Consider the following 18825-nt stretch of genomic DNA (forward strand, 5'->3'; position numbering starts at 1 on the left):
GCAGATTTAATATCTTACAAAATGGACAAATAAAGAAAGAAAATTTATATATAAAAGGAGAGACGTCGACAATACTATTGTTGTGGTAATCGACTGTAAAGTAATATAAAAAAATAAAAAAAGAAAAAATAAAACAAGAAAAAAATAAAAGAATTTTATAAAAAATTAATTGCAATGCGTGTGTCATTTCATAGAATTATATTAAATATTGTAAACGTTTGTTGTTACGCGAAAATTATCCACTCTTTTTATACCGATAATTAGATCATTACATTTATAAACTAATTTATTTAACTAATTTACATTTATTAAACTAAGTTTATTTATAAACTAATAAATTTGGTTTTTTAAATAATTTAAATATTCATTTTATTCTGCACATATCTCATATTATTAAATTATTTTAATTTAAAAAACGTATTCACTAAATAATTAAAATTATATTCTTTTAAAATTATAATTAATTATATTTAATTATATTTATATGTTAAAAATCATATTTAATTTTAATATACAAAATTTCGATTTACGCATTAATGCAAAAATTGATTATGCTGGAAAGAAGTATTTTGCGCTACCTATCAGCGGCTCCGACAAGGTAATGGCATATTCGTTCGATCTTGGTCTTGCCGCGCTCTCGCGGCATTGTTTCTCGTTAAATAATGCTCTCCCGATTTCTCTCATTGTTGTCTTCGACGCTAGAAGTCGAGCTCGCCCCGCAGATCTGCATCTCGATTTCGGCCAGCCGATGCTCGACCTCCCATTGCTGCTGGTTCAGCTTGATGCTCATCGCCGCGTTCTCGGTCTCCAGGCATTTCAGGCGCTCACGTAGACGTTGAATTTCCGCCAACAGAGCCTCGTGAGTGCCAAACAGAGGTGTCGCACCTTCGCTCACCAGCTGCGTCATACTGTTACAGGTCATACCTGAAATAAGACAGGTCGTTGTAGAGACATCTTTTCATATCTTTCACAAAATTATCACTCATCTTTCACAGAAAAAAATTAATCTTAAATTAAGGCAATTCTCATATACAAACGAGAATATTACAATTTTTTTAGAAAAATTTTCGTCTTGATTGAATTTGTATTAATACAACTATAAATACTATGTATATAAGCAAGAATATTATAATCTTTATATTTAGAAAATTTTTCTAGAGTTGAGCAAAACAATACTTGCATCAATACGAAATTTAATCAAATCAAGATACACCAAAATTTTTCAAGAGATTATAATATTCTTGCTTCTGAAAATATAAAAATATTTTTCTTGATTTAAAGTTCATTTTCTTATGTACATGAAACCTAAATATTCTTACGATGAACAATAATATCCAGAGGTTTGGTAATCATATAATACAAAAAAATACAAAACGGATGAACGAGCAGACGAAACGCCCGATCACGAATTGTGAGCTCGTTTTATTCTCCATCCCCCGTCTAATATGGAGATCGCGTTCCAGCGAGAGGTACTTAGCATTATAATATATAACGTGAATGCGGACTTTTGTCTTTCAGTCCGCCGCTATGGTACAAGCGCGCGCAATTATCGATCGTTGAAAGTTAGATGAGAGGAGGTTGCTCAGAAAGAGCAACAAACGAGTTCCGCACTTAACAGTGCCGGCCTGTACGAATGCGAAATGAATTCTCGAGCGCGTCCACGGGTCTTTGTGATTCGCTGATGTTGATTAATGCGCGCGATTAGTATTTCTCTCTTGCAGCTCGGTTGCACCAGCGCGATAATAGAATTCGCATGCAGGATGAACCGCCAGCCCTCCCCACGTCGCATCGAGGGGTACAACGCGTACTGATACAACATACGCGAATTAGCATTAGCAAACTGCTAACTAATTCACGAATCACCGGGTATACATCCGACAGTCCGGCCTGGGTATTGTCTGGAGATCCGTCTTGATCGTGTCACTCCTCGCGTCGACGCTCGAGCGGCACGGGGATTGTCGGCTCCATTTCGGGAGAGATCGCTTTTCCATTTTAACCGTACCCAGGGGTGAGCGATTACAACGTGGTGATATCTCGTCAGTTAAATCAGTATCGGCTTGCAGTCGATTCGCGTTCCGATTTGTTGCCGCCGGCAGCGAAATCTGTCGCTTTAATCGGGGAGGTGGGACCGCATTTCGCGAATATACACACGCCCGCTCCAAATACGCGGAAACGCTCGATTACCAATGGAATTTCCAGTGTGTGAAGGCGCGGGATTTTATTTCCCAAACGACATATAAACGTCGGCAGAAACACGTTAAATCGTTACTACCTTTCGTATCTATCGGGGTTAATGGTCGGGGGAGGGAGGGGGGGGGCGCTATTTTACGAGTGGCGCCGAGCGTCGCTCGTCATTCATTATCCCCGCGATATTTCTGAATTTACCTTTTCGCCGTTTTACGGCCGCCGATAAACGCCCGCCGTTTATTCACGTCCGGTTAGATTCGATACGCAATGAGATCACATCCCGCGGAATTCTAATCCGATCGCGGCGCGGATGCGACCGAATCGCCCCAACGTTCGTTCATCAAGGCGCAATGAAGTTCTCTTCCGGCAACGCGAACAACACATCGCACCGGTTCATCAATCTTCCTCCTCATAAGCAATAAACAATTAAAGCTTATATTCGAAAATATAACAATTAAATTCTGCCGAGATAAATGAATCGTAGCGATACAAATAATAAAACGCGTCTCTAGGAATATCATGAATAATGACAATTTCCATAATGTTGCCGAGAATCTGGGGGAGGGGGGAGGGGGAGGGTTTTATATAGGTGCTTCTGCATGCGTTTCAGAGTCTTTTGTTCTGGAAATATCTCCGGGATGGAACCTTATTACAAAACGTTCAATCGAACGTAACGACATTGATGGTTTATGGTACAAACATTACAGGGCCTTTCTAAAAAAGCTTTTATGGAACGTGAAATATTGATGACTAGAAAGTGAGAGGCTATGAAGGTCCTCCTATTCTCTCCGTGTTCGCGCTTCACTTAATCGCGAAGTCTTATAGTCTATAAGAAACTACGGTTTTGCGTCAGCAGTTTGTGCGCGAACACACAGTAAGCTCGGTTATCAGCAATGATTTATATACTCTGGCGTAATGCTATCGCAAAAGAATCGCCAAAGGCAGCTGGGGAGATCGATAATATTTTTAAAATAAATCCGATGTAAAATTCGTTCTACACGGATGAAACAAATTTACGGCATATCGAGCACGATTGGGATAGGATAAACTTTCCATCGCGTTTGCAGCATTTTATCGATGATCGGAAAATGCAATTTACGTAATTACTCGATGTTTCAAATGCTTGAACAGAAATATTTTCATAACTCATTATATCGAGTCCACTCCGACTTTGAAGATGTATTTGCTTTGATCCTCGTATAAATAATCATAGACCGACAAAATTACTAGAAACATATAAGAATTTTTTAATGACATTTTTTTCACGATTAAATTTTGATATTTAATAATTATTTCTTAATTTATGTAGAGTATAGAATTAATTCGATTCGAGGCTTTATTTATTTTTAATTGTCAAATAAATATAAAATGCAAATTAATATTTTATTATTCTTCGTTTCACTGATAATCCAAATTTCCATTGATCAGCTTTGGGTATCGATTTTTTGAAGTATGACGCAATAGTTATAGCCACCACTGGCAAAACCCATAAGAGGATTACGAGTTGCGATTTGTAATATAAATATACCAGGTATACATTATATAATATATAGAAATACAACCAATGTGAGAGATTTATCCATCCGATCGCCAGAATCCTTTTTAAAACGTAAAAAGAAATTTCAATATTTTTGAGAGAGAAGGAGCACAAATCTGGCCAAATTCAGAGGAAAAAAATATTCTGATTTTCTGTGGCGTGAAGTTGAAGGAGGACAGCTCACCGGAGTGGGTGGACTGTCTTCCGGTGGAAATTTGGGTGGCGGCTGATGGCTGCACCCTGGCCGTTTGATCCTCGCTGCTAGGACCACTGCTGGCCCCGCTCATCGGACTCTCCGTGCTCCTGGGCACGTTATTCGCGTCGGTGGTCACCCCGCCCACCACGGTACGAGACGTCACTGGGCTCGGACTCGGCGAGAACAACGAGGCAGCCGTCGAATATGCATGGGTCTTGAGATCGATCGGCGATATCCACATGTCCTCCAGCGACACGCGACCTCGCGACTCCACCAGACCCGGTGTGCTCTGGCATCTGCCCATGGCAACTGGAAATTCACATTTTGCTTTAGCGAGTTATTCATTTTACAGAATGAAACGCATCGGCTTTCAGTAACGATATTTAATTTGATTATTTATCGAAACATCGAAACAATTTTATTGTTTTATACATTAACGGCTTAAATTGATTAATTAATAATGTTTTTGTTAAAGTCTGTGGGAATAAAGACGGCGGGTTTTTAAATTGATTGCAGATTCGAATATTCCTTCTCTGAGTTTGTCGTTGTAAAAATGATAATGGAATTAAATACATCGAGAGATTCATTCATTATTACAGAGTGAGTACAATGGACAAAGAGTCATGTAAAATATGCAGCTTTGCTAAAAGAAATTTAAGAGAGAGACATATTTAATATGTCTGTTTCTGGCAACGCATTCTGCATGTCGAAAAAGATTAACATGACCAAGATAATGATTAATTTCGCAAATTCGTTTTAACTTCGTTTTAATTAACGTGAAACAGTATATTACTGTGTTTCGCTCCGAGCTTCGACGAAATCTGTTATCGTGCGAGGTTTTATTTACCGCAACGAGCCGACGATCTAAAAAGAGAGTTGCTCTTCATTGATATCGTTGGTGTGTACGTTTTTCCATCTTGTTGGAAGTAAAATCTCCGTTGTGCGCGAAAAGTCCAACCGAGGAGTTATCAGTATTTTCGAAATACGGGGAAACAACGAAGGGAAGCTAGCCATTTATTTAGGATATCACTCATTCGCGATGCGAGTTATTCATCGTGTTTACGCACGTCGTGCCTGATACGATCTGTACGTGCTCTCGAATTTCCGTTTTCGGATCGCGTTGACATTTAACCGACTGACAGTATTCAGTGACATCAATAGTACGCTATTTCACTTTGATGCGAATCCTCCAATCGTCGAACTAAATGCATAATCCTTCCGACTCCGTTACCGATTCCGTCTTGCGAGAGTATTATAATGAAGGTATATCGCTTATATATAATCGCTTAAGGAATTTCGGATTATTACGGTGAAAACCCATTTTAGATGACACGATAATTTGTGTAAGAATTCAGAATAGAATTTCGTATTTTTATACGCCATGTATAAAATTAAAAAACGAAAAATATTTGAATAATTAAAAATTAAAAAGAAACATGTAAAATGTACTGAATGTTTTTTTCACTAACGGATTCTATGTAATATTTTAAGACAAAAATCCTTATAAATATTGAGATTGTAAAAGTTTTTAAACAAAAATCGTTTAAAGTTTATCAAATTTTTAAGCAAGCAATGAAGATAGTTTTATACAATGATTCACTATGGTTCGCCTACTCAGGATACACTTCATAATTTTAATGATACCGAATCCGACTTCAATTAACAGAATTTAATTTAATTTGAATTACTGTGTTTACTATTAATCCTTATTCAGGAGAAAATTTTTCATATATAATTATATATAGAATATGTTCATACATAAAACATATAATTATATATGAATATATATAAATAAAATATATATAATTAGTGAAATATAAATAATCACGTAGAGTAAATACGACAAAGTTTGAAGTAATTTTTTGATCATTACATGAAAAATTGTCAATATCTTGAAATCGAATCGATGTCAAATTTCACTGTGCGATATACCACGTCTGAGTAAAAGCGAATTTTCCGCAATCGATTGGTCAACTTTAAATGCTTCCCGTTTAAAAACTGTTATAGCCTCGACACTTTTATATAAAAGTTTTAAAATATTCCACAAAATCTATCAGTGGAAAGGCATTCAGTTTGAGATATCCTTTATGCAAGTATATTTTAAGATATATAGTACATAAAGTTATAAATAGTAATCTACGCCAAAACATGATATCAATCATGGACTAAAGTGGACTTTAACAACATTCATTCGCAGTTATACAACATTGATAACAGATTGATAACAGATTGATATGCCGGTCGAGAGATGTAAAATGGCAAATTACGCAAAGTAACGAATTAGAAATATGTTTACGTATTGCAAATATATTCTCAAATGTTTTCAGTCACTAAGAATTTTAATAATACAACGATTATATAACGACTAATCGTTGTTATGCAGAACGTGTGGGTTCAGTGTCGATTAAATTAAAAATCTCTCGTAATTAAAGTGACCTTTAAATATCACCATGACATCATGGGAAGTAAATCGCGGATCAAGAGGCTAATAGCATACACGACACGGCAGGTCCAAAAAAAATTGTTATCTTTGTGACGCACGAGGTGCGATTCTTTTGAAGTTATTTCAATTAAGAGTCTAAGTATAAGTTATTCATTTTTCTGCCGACGTGCTCCCTTTTCACTTTTCTTTTGCCTCGGTTTTACCTCGGTTAAATATTTGAACGTCCCGCAATCCGTGCGCTTTTTAAATCTGTAACGCTGGCTGGTGGACGCGCGTCTTTTTTCCGCTTTCACGTTAATTAGGGAACGTTGCACCGATAACGGCGGCGGATCGATAAGCCATCGGATCTCGCTCTTGGCATCGCGCTACATCACGCAGCGCTCTTCCATAACTCGCTCTTCAATAACTCACGTTACGCATTACACTTATTACGTCGACCTAATTTCCCATACGTCATCCCGTAGCACGACGTGGAAGTACGCTGGCCGCGCGCGACGGGATGAGCGCCGAATGAAAGCCCATCGTTCCGATGGTGATGAATGGCTAGGAAAGTTTATAAACGAAATAAACGAAATTTCAGCCGCGTTACCGGAAAACGCACGAGGGTTAACTCGCGCCCTCAAAGAAATCGAAGCGACATGCCCTCGAGGCGTTCTATGGAAAAGAGAATATCTCGTTCTATTCTCGTGCGCGTTTATTTCTTTGCGGCTTTTAAAATCCGTTATATCAAAATTATAGCTGTCGGGTCTTTTGTCACGTTTATTCTTTAAGAGAAGGAGGAAACGGAAGTTGAACGAAGAACAAGAAAATACAGTCTTTCTCATCCCTGTACATAAAGAAATAATGTTTGTTTAAAATTTTATGGGTTCTCAGATCTTCTTCGGCTTCTCCTGCAAAACTTTATGGTATCAACGATATTATCGAATATGTCAAACACCTTCTCTTTTAGCTTTATTTTCGCCCTCTCTGCTTCTTCTTAAAAAAAGATGGATTGCCTCCAACTTTCCGTTGCGAATACGCGATCACTTTTCTCCGTTTCTTTTAATTCACCTTCCTTCGAAATTTATAGTTGAAAGGGTAGCGACGCCGTCGCGTATAAATTCGCACATATTTTCGCCGGAGAGCAAAAAGTAGACCGGAGGATGCTCAAAATCCAGAGATAAAACTCATGGACCGAGGTTGATATTGCCATATCGTGATATTCTGACCGCCGTTTTCGCGCATTTCAGATCAATGGGGGACACCCGGAAGGAAAGAATTGCCGGGACTCCTCGTGCCATTTATCTCCATCAACGTGGCATCGACTTTCGCCGCTGAGTACCCGGCTCGTCCATTCTTCTTTTACGTGCGTCCGGAATTAGGTCACGAAAACATTTCGCATGCGGATGAGTAAATCTCGAGATAGAGATATCTCGAGATAGCGCGGCGTTCGCTCTCGCGTATTTAGCGTTAAACGCGACCATCTAATTTCCATCTCATGTTTACCCTGCGTGCGCTTCTCGCATTAGGCAAATGAGACATATGAGGGAAACATGTAAAACAGTAGTGGCGAATTTGCGGCATGCGGCATTGAATCGAGATGACACAGTTTCCCCGCGTAAAAATCATATTTACACATCCGTCGCTTTACATCACATATATGCAAAATATTTAAATATTTTTTCTAAATAATCAGCGATATAAAAATATATTTATATTTACATATTAATGTAATATTTCGGAAAAAGATTACCGATATAAAAAATTAAATTCAACAAACGTGTCTCACATTAATATCCTTTTCTTTAAACGCGTTTTAAAGTTCTTCATTTCGTAATTCCCTTCAAAGAGACGCGCGCTTGTTCGTATAAAGTGCAACGTAACTTGGCGTTAAATGCCCATTGAAAGTTTCACGCCTAGAATATATCGTTCGAAATCTTGACCAAAGTTCAACGACCGAAAATCCTTCGAGACATTAACGAGAGTATCCAGGATCACGTAGTGCAGCAGTGCTGAAAGGGCTCAGCCAGGTGAAGACGTGATTTCGTTGCGTTCAAAAGATTTTCACGTGTGCCGGTAATAGGCATACCGGCGAGCCGAGGAGTTTAATTAATTAATCCAGAGCTGCGACGCGGCGCAAAGCAGCCACCCCCTTGTGCTCACCCTGTGTAAGGCGGCGAAGTTCGCCGTGTTACGCGCGAAACTTACGAGCACGGCCTCGTCGTGGAAAATATAATACAGTCGCTTATTCCTTTTTAGCTTTGAGAATCCGTGTCCATGGAAGAAAAAGGAAATTATTTGTTTTTTTGCTGTCGAGTTGACTGGAGCTGCTGAGTTTTCATCTGTATGCCCGCAGCAAAGGTTCGGACTTACTTCCCTTTGTGAAGGATTCAGACGGAAAGTGATAGCTTGGTTGGCTGTTCAGCGGCGATCTTTTCAAGCAATATCGAGCAAATGAGGGAAATTTAATTCGAGCAATTTTGTGTGTTTTACCGATTGCGGATTGAATTTATAATTAAGTCGCGTTTTAATAAGGGGATCTTTTCAGTGTCAAAAATGTAGATGGTAAGAAAAATTGTACGTGCATCTTTTTCAATGCATTTTCAATACATGACGATATTTGTCAGTGTCAAGTGTTAGGTCGATTTTTTGAAAACTTTTCTATGGAAACTAAACCTTCAAAACCAACTTTTCATGCACGACGGCCCACTTGCATTAGATGCTCGTTACGTCTGCAGAAGAAACGAGAAGGGATTACACGGAGAGAAAACGGAGCATCGCGAGCGTTTTTTCAGTAAAAATGGAGGTTGAAAAGAATATTTTGAACGACGGTTTTTCGGAAATAAAAGGCGAGCGATATGCGAGAGAGACTTTGATTCACATACAACTCTCGAGGCAGTTGACTCATAGTTTATTTTTTTAGCTGGCATATATTTTACTGCAGTCGTCGTATGATTCGAAAGAGGGGAAAAAGGAAGAATATGAGGAGAGGTCACGTCTTCATTAATTTTTAACAAAAGAGATATTTTTGGTTACATAACTATACTAAATTTTGTATGATGAAAGATGAGAAAATTGATCAAGCAAATTAACGAAAAGGCAATTGAAGTTCTTACAAAGGAAATTTAAGCAACAGTTAATCAAGTAAAAAGACCTTCTCAAAGCATATTCAATCACACTTTTATCTTTATCGAATAGTAAAAATTTCTCAGGAATAAAACTTGATTATTAATTTTAATAAAAAAGTATTCAGAATATAGCTAAGTTTCACTTCCATAGTGTAGGACGCAATTGAAATAAGGAAATAAGGAAAACGAATTCCATGATAAAGATTACGGATGTTAAATCTGTAGCTCATCTTCTCTAGAATATCACGGGGGGAGGATACGATACGAGATATCCGTTTCAAAGACATCTTTAACAACTATTATGCTCGAAACTCCAGTGTTCCACGTCGGTTAATTCGTTAATGCGCTGTACTAGCGATGAGCATATCTTGATGGAATCCTCCATTCTTGGTCTGGCTCTCGAAGTTCTCCGGATGGCATCCGCGCCCCCGAAGAACTTACCTTGCCGAGGGCGCGTAAACTTCCGCGAGTCTAGCTATTTTAACGATGATAACGAGGAAAGTTTCGCAGGTATTCGCGGCGTTTCGATTGTGCGCCCAGCTGTTCGCAAGACGTGACGCGTTTTCACAGTCGCATTTGAGCCTGTTTCCGCGCAACTCCGAAAACGAGCGAATTGAAAAGGAGCTTTAAGCGCATTTCCGACGCGCACATCGTCGAATGTAGCGCATCTTGCGCGAACAATCTTTGAATCACTCGCGAAACACCCCCCCCCCTCTCCCCCTAAGACAGACGTAAAGGGAAAACAAAAGGGATTACAACAAAGAAAAGAAAACGGGAAGCGCTATCAGTTTTTGAATGTCGATACTTCACGAGTTAACGTAGCTTTCCTCCCAAGTTTTATCAAATAAATGGAAGAGATTGTCGTAATCAGCCAAGTTGTCAAGATAACTGGAAAGTTTTACAAATCTGATTTTTGTTAGCCTGTTAGCTGCATCTGTGTAAAATGTCTGGGAAATTTTCCTGGAGCATCTTTAAAAGCTTTTTAACTTTCTCGCGAAGAATTTCGAAAAGTTATCCCGATCCACGTTTCGAGGGATGCCTTATCGATTTTGCCCTATCTATCTGGCGCCGTTAAAGAAATATGATAGCTGTTTGTATATACTCGATGCACGAACGAAGAGACGAGAGAGCGAGAGAGCGAGAGAGAGAGCGAGCGAGCGAGAGAGAGAGAGAGAGAGAGAGAGAGAGAGAGAGAGAGAGAGACTCACCTTTTTCCAGAGGAGCTCTCTTGTATTTCTCCAGCCTCTTGACTGCGATAGCTTCAAGGCGCACCCTGGCAGCCGGATACTCCTTAAGCACGTCCCACATGTCCTTCTTACTGAGGACGAAGAGGTCCGAGTAGCCGACCGAGCGCACGCTGGCTGTTCGCCGGTTACCTGCGTCGATGTAGCCATTTATTGGTTATCGGGATGCATCAAGCTTTCTTATGTAACCGCGCACCGTGATCGATCTGTCATCGATCGTTTCGCCGCTTTACCTACACAGCATTTATCTCATCCTCGCTCCTTAATTCGGACACGAATCGCAACAATATGTCACCCATGCGCGTGAGCTATCTCTTTAAGATCCATTTAAATCGCCATTCACATCCGCGTAAAAGCGCGTAATTTTGATTAATCGAGTCCGTTACGGTTCAGCGTTTCTATGTTAATTGGTCGCTCAGCTCGTTTCCTTTTCGGACTTTTTAAGAAAGCCGTTTAATTCGTCCAACGTTTGTCCGTTGATAAATTTATTGATGGATAATAGCAAGTACGGATTAATCGTTCTACGCTGTATAATCCCACGCTGTATTTATCCATTCCCGCGAGCTTTCGCTTTTCTCGCGTCGTCGCGGTTTTTGCCGAAATGAAACCTAGTTAGCTTCCAGCGGAAAAAAAAAAAAAAGAAAAGAGAAACTCTCACACTTCGCAAGACCAGGCTACTAAAGTAGCTTGCCCACAATGTGATAATAACGCAACCGAGCCATTGTTTACAACTTTAATTGGTGTCAACGATATTTTATATGCCGACGTAAAAGGACAAGCGTAATTAACAAGGTAATGAAAAGCGTAATTGCTTCAGATTACAGACGTGCGCGGCCTGAAACGTAGCAATAACAAGAAGCTCGAGTCGAGTAAACTTTATAAATTTCCGGAGAAAGATTTAACCGTCAGATAAATGTTATGTTTGGGAGTCTTGCTTCATTAGTATGCTACGACTGCACCTGAGCCATAATACAAATTGTAATAATTAAGCTGAGGCGACGCGGGAAAGTCTTCGCCGTTGATTGAAAATTATGCTCTCGCGTCCGTGTTGGCTCTACTATAATTGCAGCATGCGGCACGCGTCTCTCTCTCTATCACGGCGAGAATTATAAATAGCCCGTGCAACTCACGTCATATATTGTTCACAAAGTTTTCACGTCTCGAACGTAACGAAGTCGCTCCGCGCCCGCTTTTCATTCGCTTTTCGGTCGAATGCCGCAACACGCTCGAAATCGTTAACTATATATCGAAGAAATTTAGAGGATGCGAATTCCGCTTCTATATTCCTCGAGTATATGAATTATTTATTTCAAATAGCTCTTTCCCGAGTAGATTCTAATACATTATCAAGATAAGCCGCTTAAGAACATATTGCTTCTTTAGAATTGCAAAATGTTTCAATAAGATAAAATTTTGGTGCTCCAACATTATATGTCTAGTATGTCACAATTTTTTAATTAATTAATTAAACACTATCCTATAACGATACTTAATATATTATCATTAATTGACAATTTTGCTGTATGTTTTCAGTGATAATTAATATTGTCACGATAATGCGTACAAGGTGACATATAAATTTTATTTTTTTTTAAATTGTATTGTACATTTTAATGTTAATAAGTATATACCGAAATATGTTTGTTCTTATTTCCTTCGCACTGATTTTCCCTTATCGTTACTTGCATCGGATAGATATTGTCATAGATAATAGTTATATACTTGCAATGGAGATGTGTCGATACTTGATAGTGGATATATATACTCTTGAAGGGAGACAGCCTATTTTATTTTTCCTTGTCAGTGATTTCTTTTAATTTTTTTTATTCGCATAATAAAAGCAAGATAAAACAAAATCGACTATCTTCCTTCGTAGATAAATCGATGATAACCAAACTTGATGTTTCAAAAGAGTTAGCTGAGATAAAGAAGAATAAACATTGAAAAGTACTATCATAATCAATTTGTACGTGTGTAAAACATAATCAATTTGTATGTGTGTGTATATAGATATATATATATATAATTATTGATAATAATTGGCGGATCCGAATGCAGGTCAATACAACCGTACGAAATTAGCACGCATTACAGCAGTAAAGATTACAGTCATCAATAAGAGCCTACGTCAGGGAGTGATGGTGACAAATCGTGAGAAAGATACGTGAATAGTGCAATGAGTAATAACATGATAATATCGCGTGAGAGAAAATGAAAATGCTCGTAGAAAGCATTTGTAAACGAGCGCAATATAATCATTCGCACAGGCAATCGAATCATCACTTGCATTAAAGCTATAAATAACCGCGATCAGTATCATTACACAATCAATTTATACGAGCAAATATATATGTTTATTCTTTACAAATGCCATCCGTCAATTATAGTAACAATTAATAGGTATGCAAATGGTATAAGAAAAGATGTGACAGTCCCAGCGTTGCAGCACCGATTGTGAGAATCAAAGATACGATTGCTGAAAGGAGCGCGACTAAAAAGGATACGGATCTGAATCGATCCTAGTTCTAAGCCATGTTTTCTAATAGAACTACGGAAGCGAAATAGAAATTGTGAGAGCAGTGACTGACTAAAAATATGTTTCATCAAAACTTTATCGACCGGTACGCCTCGCGAGGGGCTGACTTGCCGTTTGTTATTTCCACCGATCGGCGTACTTACACGTATCTTCAAATAAAAGAATGAAGCGCTAATAAATAATTTCGATACGTTGTCGAATGACGATTCAGCGTACACGTTTTATTTCTTTAGCCTGTTATTCTTCTCTCGAAACCGCGGAGGTTCCCCAAAAATTCACGGTAATCCGTGCAACGTCGTAAAAAAGGAAACCGCAGTATGTTTTTTACGACGTGCGTCATAATTCGGTTGGTCGTTCCGGTCGATCGTAAAAAATAAAGAAAAAAAAAAAAATAAGATGTAGTACAGTAGCCGTGAAAAAGACTGAAGAAGGATGGGGACTAAAGGGCAATACGTATCACGGGCCTTATTCGAGATGCGTCGACGATCTAGCAACGACGGACTCCGCCGCGTGTGCTTACAGAATTCAATTAACGTTGCCATTTACTGGATGAGCAAAAAATATTAGAAAATTTTCGGCTCAATGCGCACACAATACGAGATTCAAATGCGACTGGATACGTTTCCATGGCTGAAAACGCGGAATCCCCCTGGAACGGTAATACCCTGGAACGACGGCAGCACCCTGTTATCTACGGGTAACAGCATGAAAAGCTTTTTTACACTTTCGCGCGATAATATTGCCCGGTTTTTGCAATACAATACGTTATAGAGCTTGTGTTTAAAAACTAAAAAAGATAAACCCAACGTAGCCGCTGACATAAATAAGAGAAAAATTTTTTCATCAATCTTTAAAAAAAAATAATATCACAGGAGGAATTAAATTCTTTTAATTTAATAATATCGAGAATCGCTCTGAAAATACGAGAGAAAAATTCAATTTAAAACGGATTAAGATCAATTCAGATGGAGTCAAAACGCGGCCTTTATTAGTCCGAAGTTTCTTCATGGCGAATGCGAATGCAATGTTCGTTCGGGAAAAAGAGTTTTCTGAAAGAAAGAAGTTCGATGAGAGAATAAAGTTCGTGCCGTCGTCGGGGCGACTCTTTATATGCCGTGGCGGCCGTGGGATGCTTATTTTTTTCGTCTCGTCGGGAGAGCCGGTCCTCGAAAACAAGAATGAGACTGCCATCGATCCCGTGCACACGCGAACAGCTCTATCCTGACAGATAGAGGGGGGGGGGACAATAGAATTGTCGATGCAGAGAGAAATTGAAGCGATACTTTGCACTGCTAATTTTTATTTCTTTTTTCGTCTACGGACAGTAGTGAACTCCCGGAAGACACACGAATGATTTCGCGGGGCTTTAGAAACTGGCTTTCGCATCACGTCCATTAGATTGTGCCAAAAAAAAAAAAAAAAAAAAAATATATATATATATATATATATAAGAGAAAGAAAAACATTTTTCTCCGTTGGACCTTTTGTCAAATGTGCGCGTGGCGAATGCGAATGGCTATTTCAGTTTGACGTTAGTCGACGTTGCTTGCTGTTCGGGTTGATGGAATACTGTCTGTGTCAACGCGACGAAATTAATATACTGAGATTTATTTGTCTCAATTCGTTGGACACTCATTCATAATGATACTCGTCTATTTCATGGAAAAATATAATATTTTCTGTTTTTTTTTTATTTCTGTTCTCTAAGCTATTTTTCTTTATAATTTCCATTTCATTTAGCGTAAATGATGGCGCTGCGCATATAAAACTCGAACTCAAATAGGTAGACTGCTGAATTTGCAATGAATACACGTGCCATAAATTTTGCGACAAATCTAATGATAATGGGAAAATATCCCGTACAACAAAATTGTGTGTCCATGGTACGGTAGATAATGCAACGTCAATCATAGTTAAATTAGATAAAGCTCGTCTTTCGGTGTGTTTGAGAGAATATAATACCACGAGAGAATATATATTACGATGATAACGGAGAGATTAAAACTCGGTTAATTCCCTGCTCATTTATTGAATATTTACGTAAATCTAAATTTATATTTAATTTACGTATAAAACGTAATTTGAAGATTATGTTTAATTTTGAAAACATCCCGGAAATAAGCTTTTAATAATATCATAACACCAATCTGTATTATTTCTCTCGGATGCAGATTAGGATAGTTATGCAAGATCTAAAATAATCACATTATCGAGATTTCTATCGGTATAAAAAAATCTATTATTTTTATTTCTGAACAAATAATTTCTATTGTTGAAGAATGTCTCTGTTTCTGTTTTAATTGTTATCACTGAAAAAATATAAAAACCTGAAAAAATATAAAAATAATTATAAATTAAATAATTTTAATTTTTTTTTTTCAATTTATTTTGACTCTTTTTTAATTACACTATTGTAATTTTTTTTGTGAGAATCAAAAAATTAATGTTCCTATATTCGCAGCTAGTTTTTTTTCTATATTAACTGATATTTAGTTTCTAGATAGAGATATTCTAGAAGAGATATTCTTTGTTCACTGTGCGGATGTCGTTGCATGAACGTCGATCGCGATCAAAAAGGTGAAGATCGACAAGTGGGACAAGTCTGCGAGAAAAAGAGAGATAGTGAAAAATTACTAGAGAGATCGTTTTTAGATCGGCTCATACCGGCTCGACGGCTTGCCCTCTCACAGAGTGGTAAGAACGTGAAACGTGAAAACGTGATCGTGAAAAACGAAGGGGGACAGCTCACGGGCCCCTGGTCCGTTTGGAATATTTACCGCACTCTTTACCTGCGGTCCCCATATTGAGAATGCTGATCTCCCCGAAGTAGGAACCCGCCTTAAGGGTGGCGAGCACCGTCTTCCCGTTGTCGGCCACCACCTGCAGTCGACCCCTATTCACTATGTACATCTCCTTTCCCACCTCACCTGCAATCCCAAAAAAAAAATGACACCTAAGCGAACGTTGACCGTTAATTTTTTTTTAATTTTAACTTAATTGTTAATCTCATCTTGCAATTTCTGCTACATAATAAAGCTGGAATAATAATACAAGTAATATTTTCTTCACTCTAAGAAATAAAAAGTTTTGTGAATGTATTTAACATAAATTCCAACTTTTTTATGCAGTATCTTTTTTATGAGCCTATAAAAATAATAAGGTGTCGACACTATTGGTCAAGAATAGCGGTTGATACATCTCAAGATATACGACGAGACCTTTCTCTACGTAATAATATACCCGCCAAACTGACTTTCGTCATTACTATCTACAAGATATTTTTCGCTGTGGGAATAAAAACGGAGAAAAAAAAGTAAATAACTGGCAAAAGTTAATTGACTTCATAACAAACACGTGCGTATTCGCAGACGCAATTTAACAGTTATCCTTCAGATTTTTTATTTTTTTTTTTTTTTTTTTTTAAGAGACGACATGTAGAGAAAAATGTCGTTAAAGTTAATTAACGTTGGAGAAATCGACTTTAATAAAAGACAATATGAAAAAATACGCAATAGGATACGCGAGGGACTGCTGTTATTTGTCCGGCAAGTAGTAGCGCTCAGTCATAATTCCGACCGTAATCGCGCAACGTGATACAGCAATGAAAATGCGTGAGGAGAGAAGTTGCCCATCAAAGAGGAGATATTGTTCATGGGTGGAACGACCGCCGCATTCCTGAGCGCACATGGCGGTCATTTCACCGGCAGTGAAAAGGAATCTCCATCGAGAAGGCAAAGTGGATGGAAAGCAAACGATCCGCGAGGAAGACGATTCAATTTTTGACCTTCGTGCGTTTTAGAAAGCTAAAATTACTGTGACCGCTTACGACTCGAGAACGAAACTAAACACGGATGTACGCTAAAAGAATCAAATTACAGTGTAATTAAATTTTATCTATGCACAATTTACAAATACAACATTTCTGTGCCATAAATCTAATCGTATTTTTTAATTTAATTTTAATTAAATTTCTTTGTCTTGAAAGAATAACTATTTTTGAAAATTATTTAAATGTTATCTATACAAATTTTGATTGTTCATATATATAAAAGAAAAAAAAAGAAGAATAAAATTAAAAATCATTTCTAACATTAATAAAAATACAGACTGACAGAATGATCTTCAATCTTTTTTAACGGTATTGAATTCTGCTATGTCAATAAAAGATATAGATTTTTAGAGATTGTGGGTTGAATGGCAGTGTCAGTCGTTAGAATTTACGAGCTGCTTCTCCATGCAACCGGACTATATACCAAAGTAGTTACGCAGAGAAAAGAGAGTCGGCCGCGTTTCCTTCCATCGCATTGATAACGAACGCGGCAATCACTTTTTCGGTCATAAAATAAAAATATTCGCCTACCAGCGACGGTCTCCGGTGACGGGGACGGCACCGAAAGAGACGGAGAGAGAGTAGGGTAGGCAATCATTTTTCACACCCACGATACATCGTTTGGCGTCCTTCCAGCGCTGCGTTCCATAAGCAGGACACACCGAATCCGGGGAGAAATCGCGGGAGCAGAAACAAGGTCGGTGTGCCTAGGGTTCGTATTCTCCAGGGGTCATAAATGATGGAAACGGGCAAAGTCGACTACCGCTAACAACGGGCCATCTAGCCACATTTTTTATCTAAATTCTAATTTATGGCGTTAATTCTTTTTCGCTAAAGTGGCGCGTAAGAGGGGCCAGCGTAAAACGCGCGCGCGCGCGCACACACACACACACACACACACACACACACACACACACACACACACACACACATACACTCGGCCTAACGCCTTTCCTAGTACTTCCGCTCTAGGAAGTAATTCGCCGGGAAGAACGATGAACCGGGCAATTTACCTTTGCGGCAGATGTAGTCGCCAGGTGAGAAAAGAACGGGCCGTAGTCGCAGCACCAGCTCGCACAGGAAGCCAGCCTCCGTGTTCTGGAAGATCTCGACCCTCCTCAGTGTGTCCAGGTGCACGTTTATCGCGATCTCTGCCTTCAGTTTATCTGCAAAAAAAAGTTGATAATAATTGCGGGGTGTGAAAAGGAAAACGAGCGTCGAAAAAACCGGCATCTGTGAATTGAAAATTTTGAGAGAGAACTTTGTATCTTTATACCTTCGCTGCGCGGAGGTCGCTGAGAAAATACAATATGCACGGTCCAAACAAGTCGTTTTAACGTATAAAGAAGTACATCCATGTTTAATTAACTTAGAATTTAAAAAATTTACACGTCGCAACTTTTCGCCCGTTTCTTCCGTTATTTTTTTATGTACTCTTGATATTTAAAATTTTCTTTTGCGACGCGGTAATGAAATTTTCGTCCGGAACAATTTATATCGTTGCGCAACAACAGCGGAAGTTGCCAGGCGTCAGAGGATTGTTTCTGGTGTGTACGTGTTGTGTGCGACTCTAACTGAAACTTTAAAGTGTAAAACCGTTTCTGAAAAGAAGAGATTCACATGTTTTTATCAAAGCGACGTCTCATTAGCTAAAAACACTTTGTCGTATTTATCATCCGTGAAGGGTAAAGATTTATGGAAACTTGTCGCAATTAGAAGGATTAAATAAAGAGAGTTCTTTCAACA

General features: G+C 38.5%; 1 protein-coding gene across 9 annotated transcripts in view; it reads right to left on the bottom strand.

The window, feature by feature from the left end:
* LOC105431733 (cyclic nucleotide-gated channel alpha-3) overlaps positions 1 to 18825 on the bottom strand; it is a 162127-nt gene that overhangs the window by 191 nt on the left and 143111 nt on the right. For 2 of the 9 annotated variants that reach the window (XM_089075205.1, XM_089075208.1), the window contains exons 11-15: positions 18093 to 18245; positions 16028 to 16177; positions 10679 to 10846; positions 3909 to 4229; positions 579 to 924 (exon numbers count right to left, since the gene is read on the bottom strand). In XM_089075205.1, the coding sequence (XP_088931331.1) occupies positions 656 to 924; positions 3909 to 4229; positions 10679 to 10846; positions 16028 to 16177; positions 18093 to 18245 (1061 nt within the window). In that variant the 3' untranslated portion in view covers positions 579 to 655. The remainder of the gene's footprint in view (positions 1 to 578; positions 925 to 3908; positions 4230 to 10678; positions 10847 to 16027; positions 16178 to 18092; positions 18246 to 18825) is intronic. The other 7 variants (XM_089075209.1, XM_089075207.1, XM_089075206.1 and 4 more) reach the window with 7 other exon arrangements.

This window comes from Pogonomyrmex barbatus, unplaced genomic scaffold, assembly GCF_055798465.1.
Source record: "Pogonomyrmex barbatus isolate J1 unplaced genomic scaffold, ASM5579846v1 scaffold18, whole genome shotgun sequence".
NCBI lineage: Eukaryota > Metazoa > Arthropoda > Insecta > Hymenoptera > Formicidae > Pogonomyrmex > Pogonomyrmex barbatus.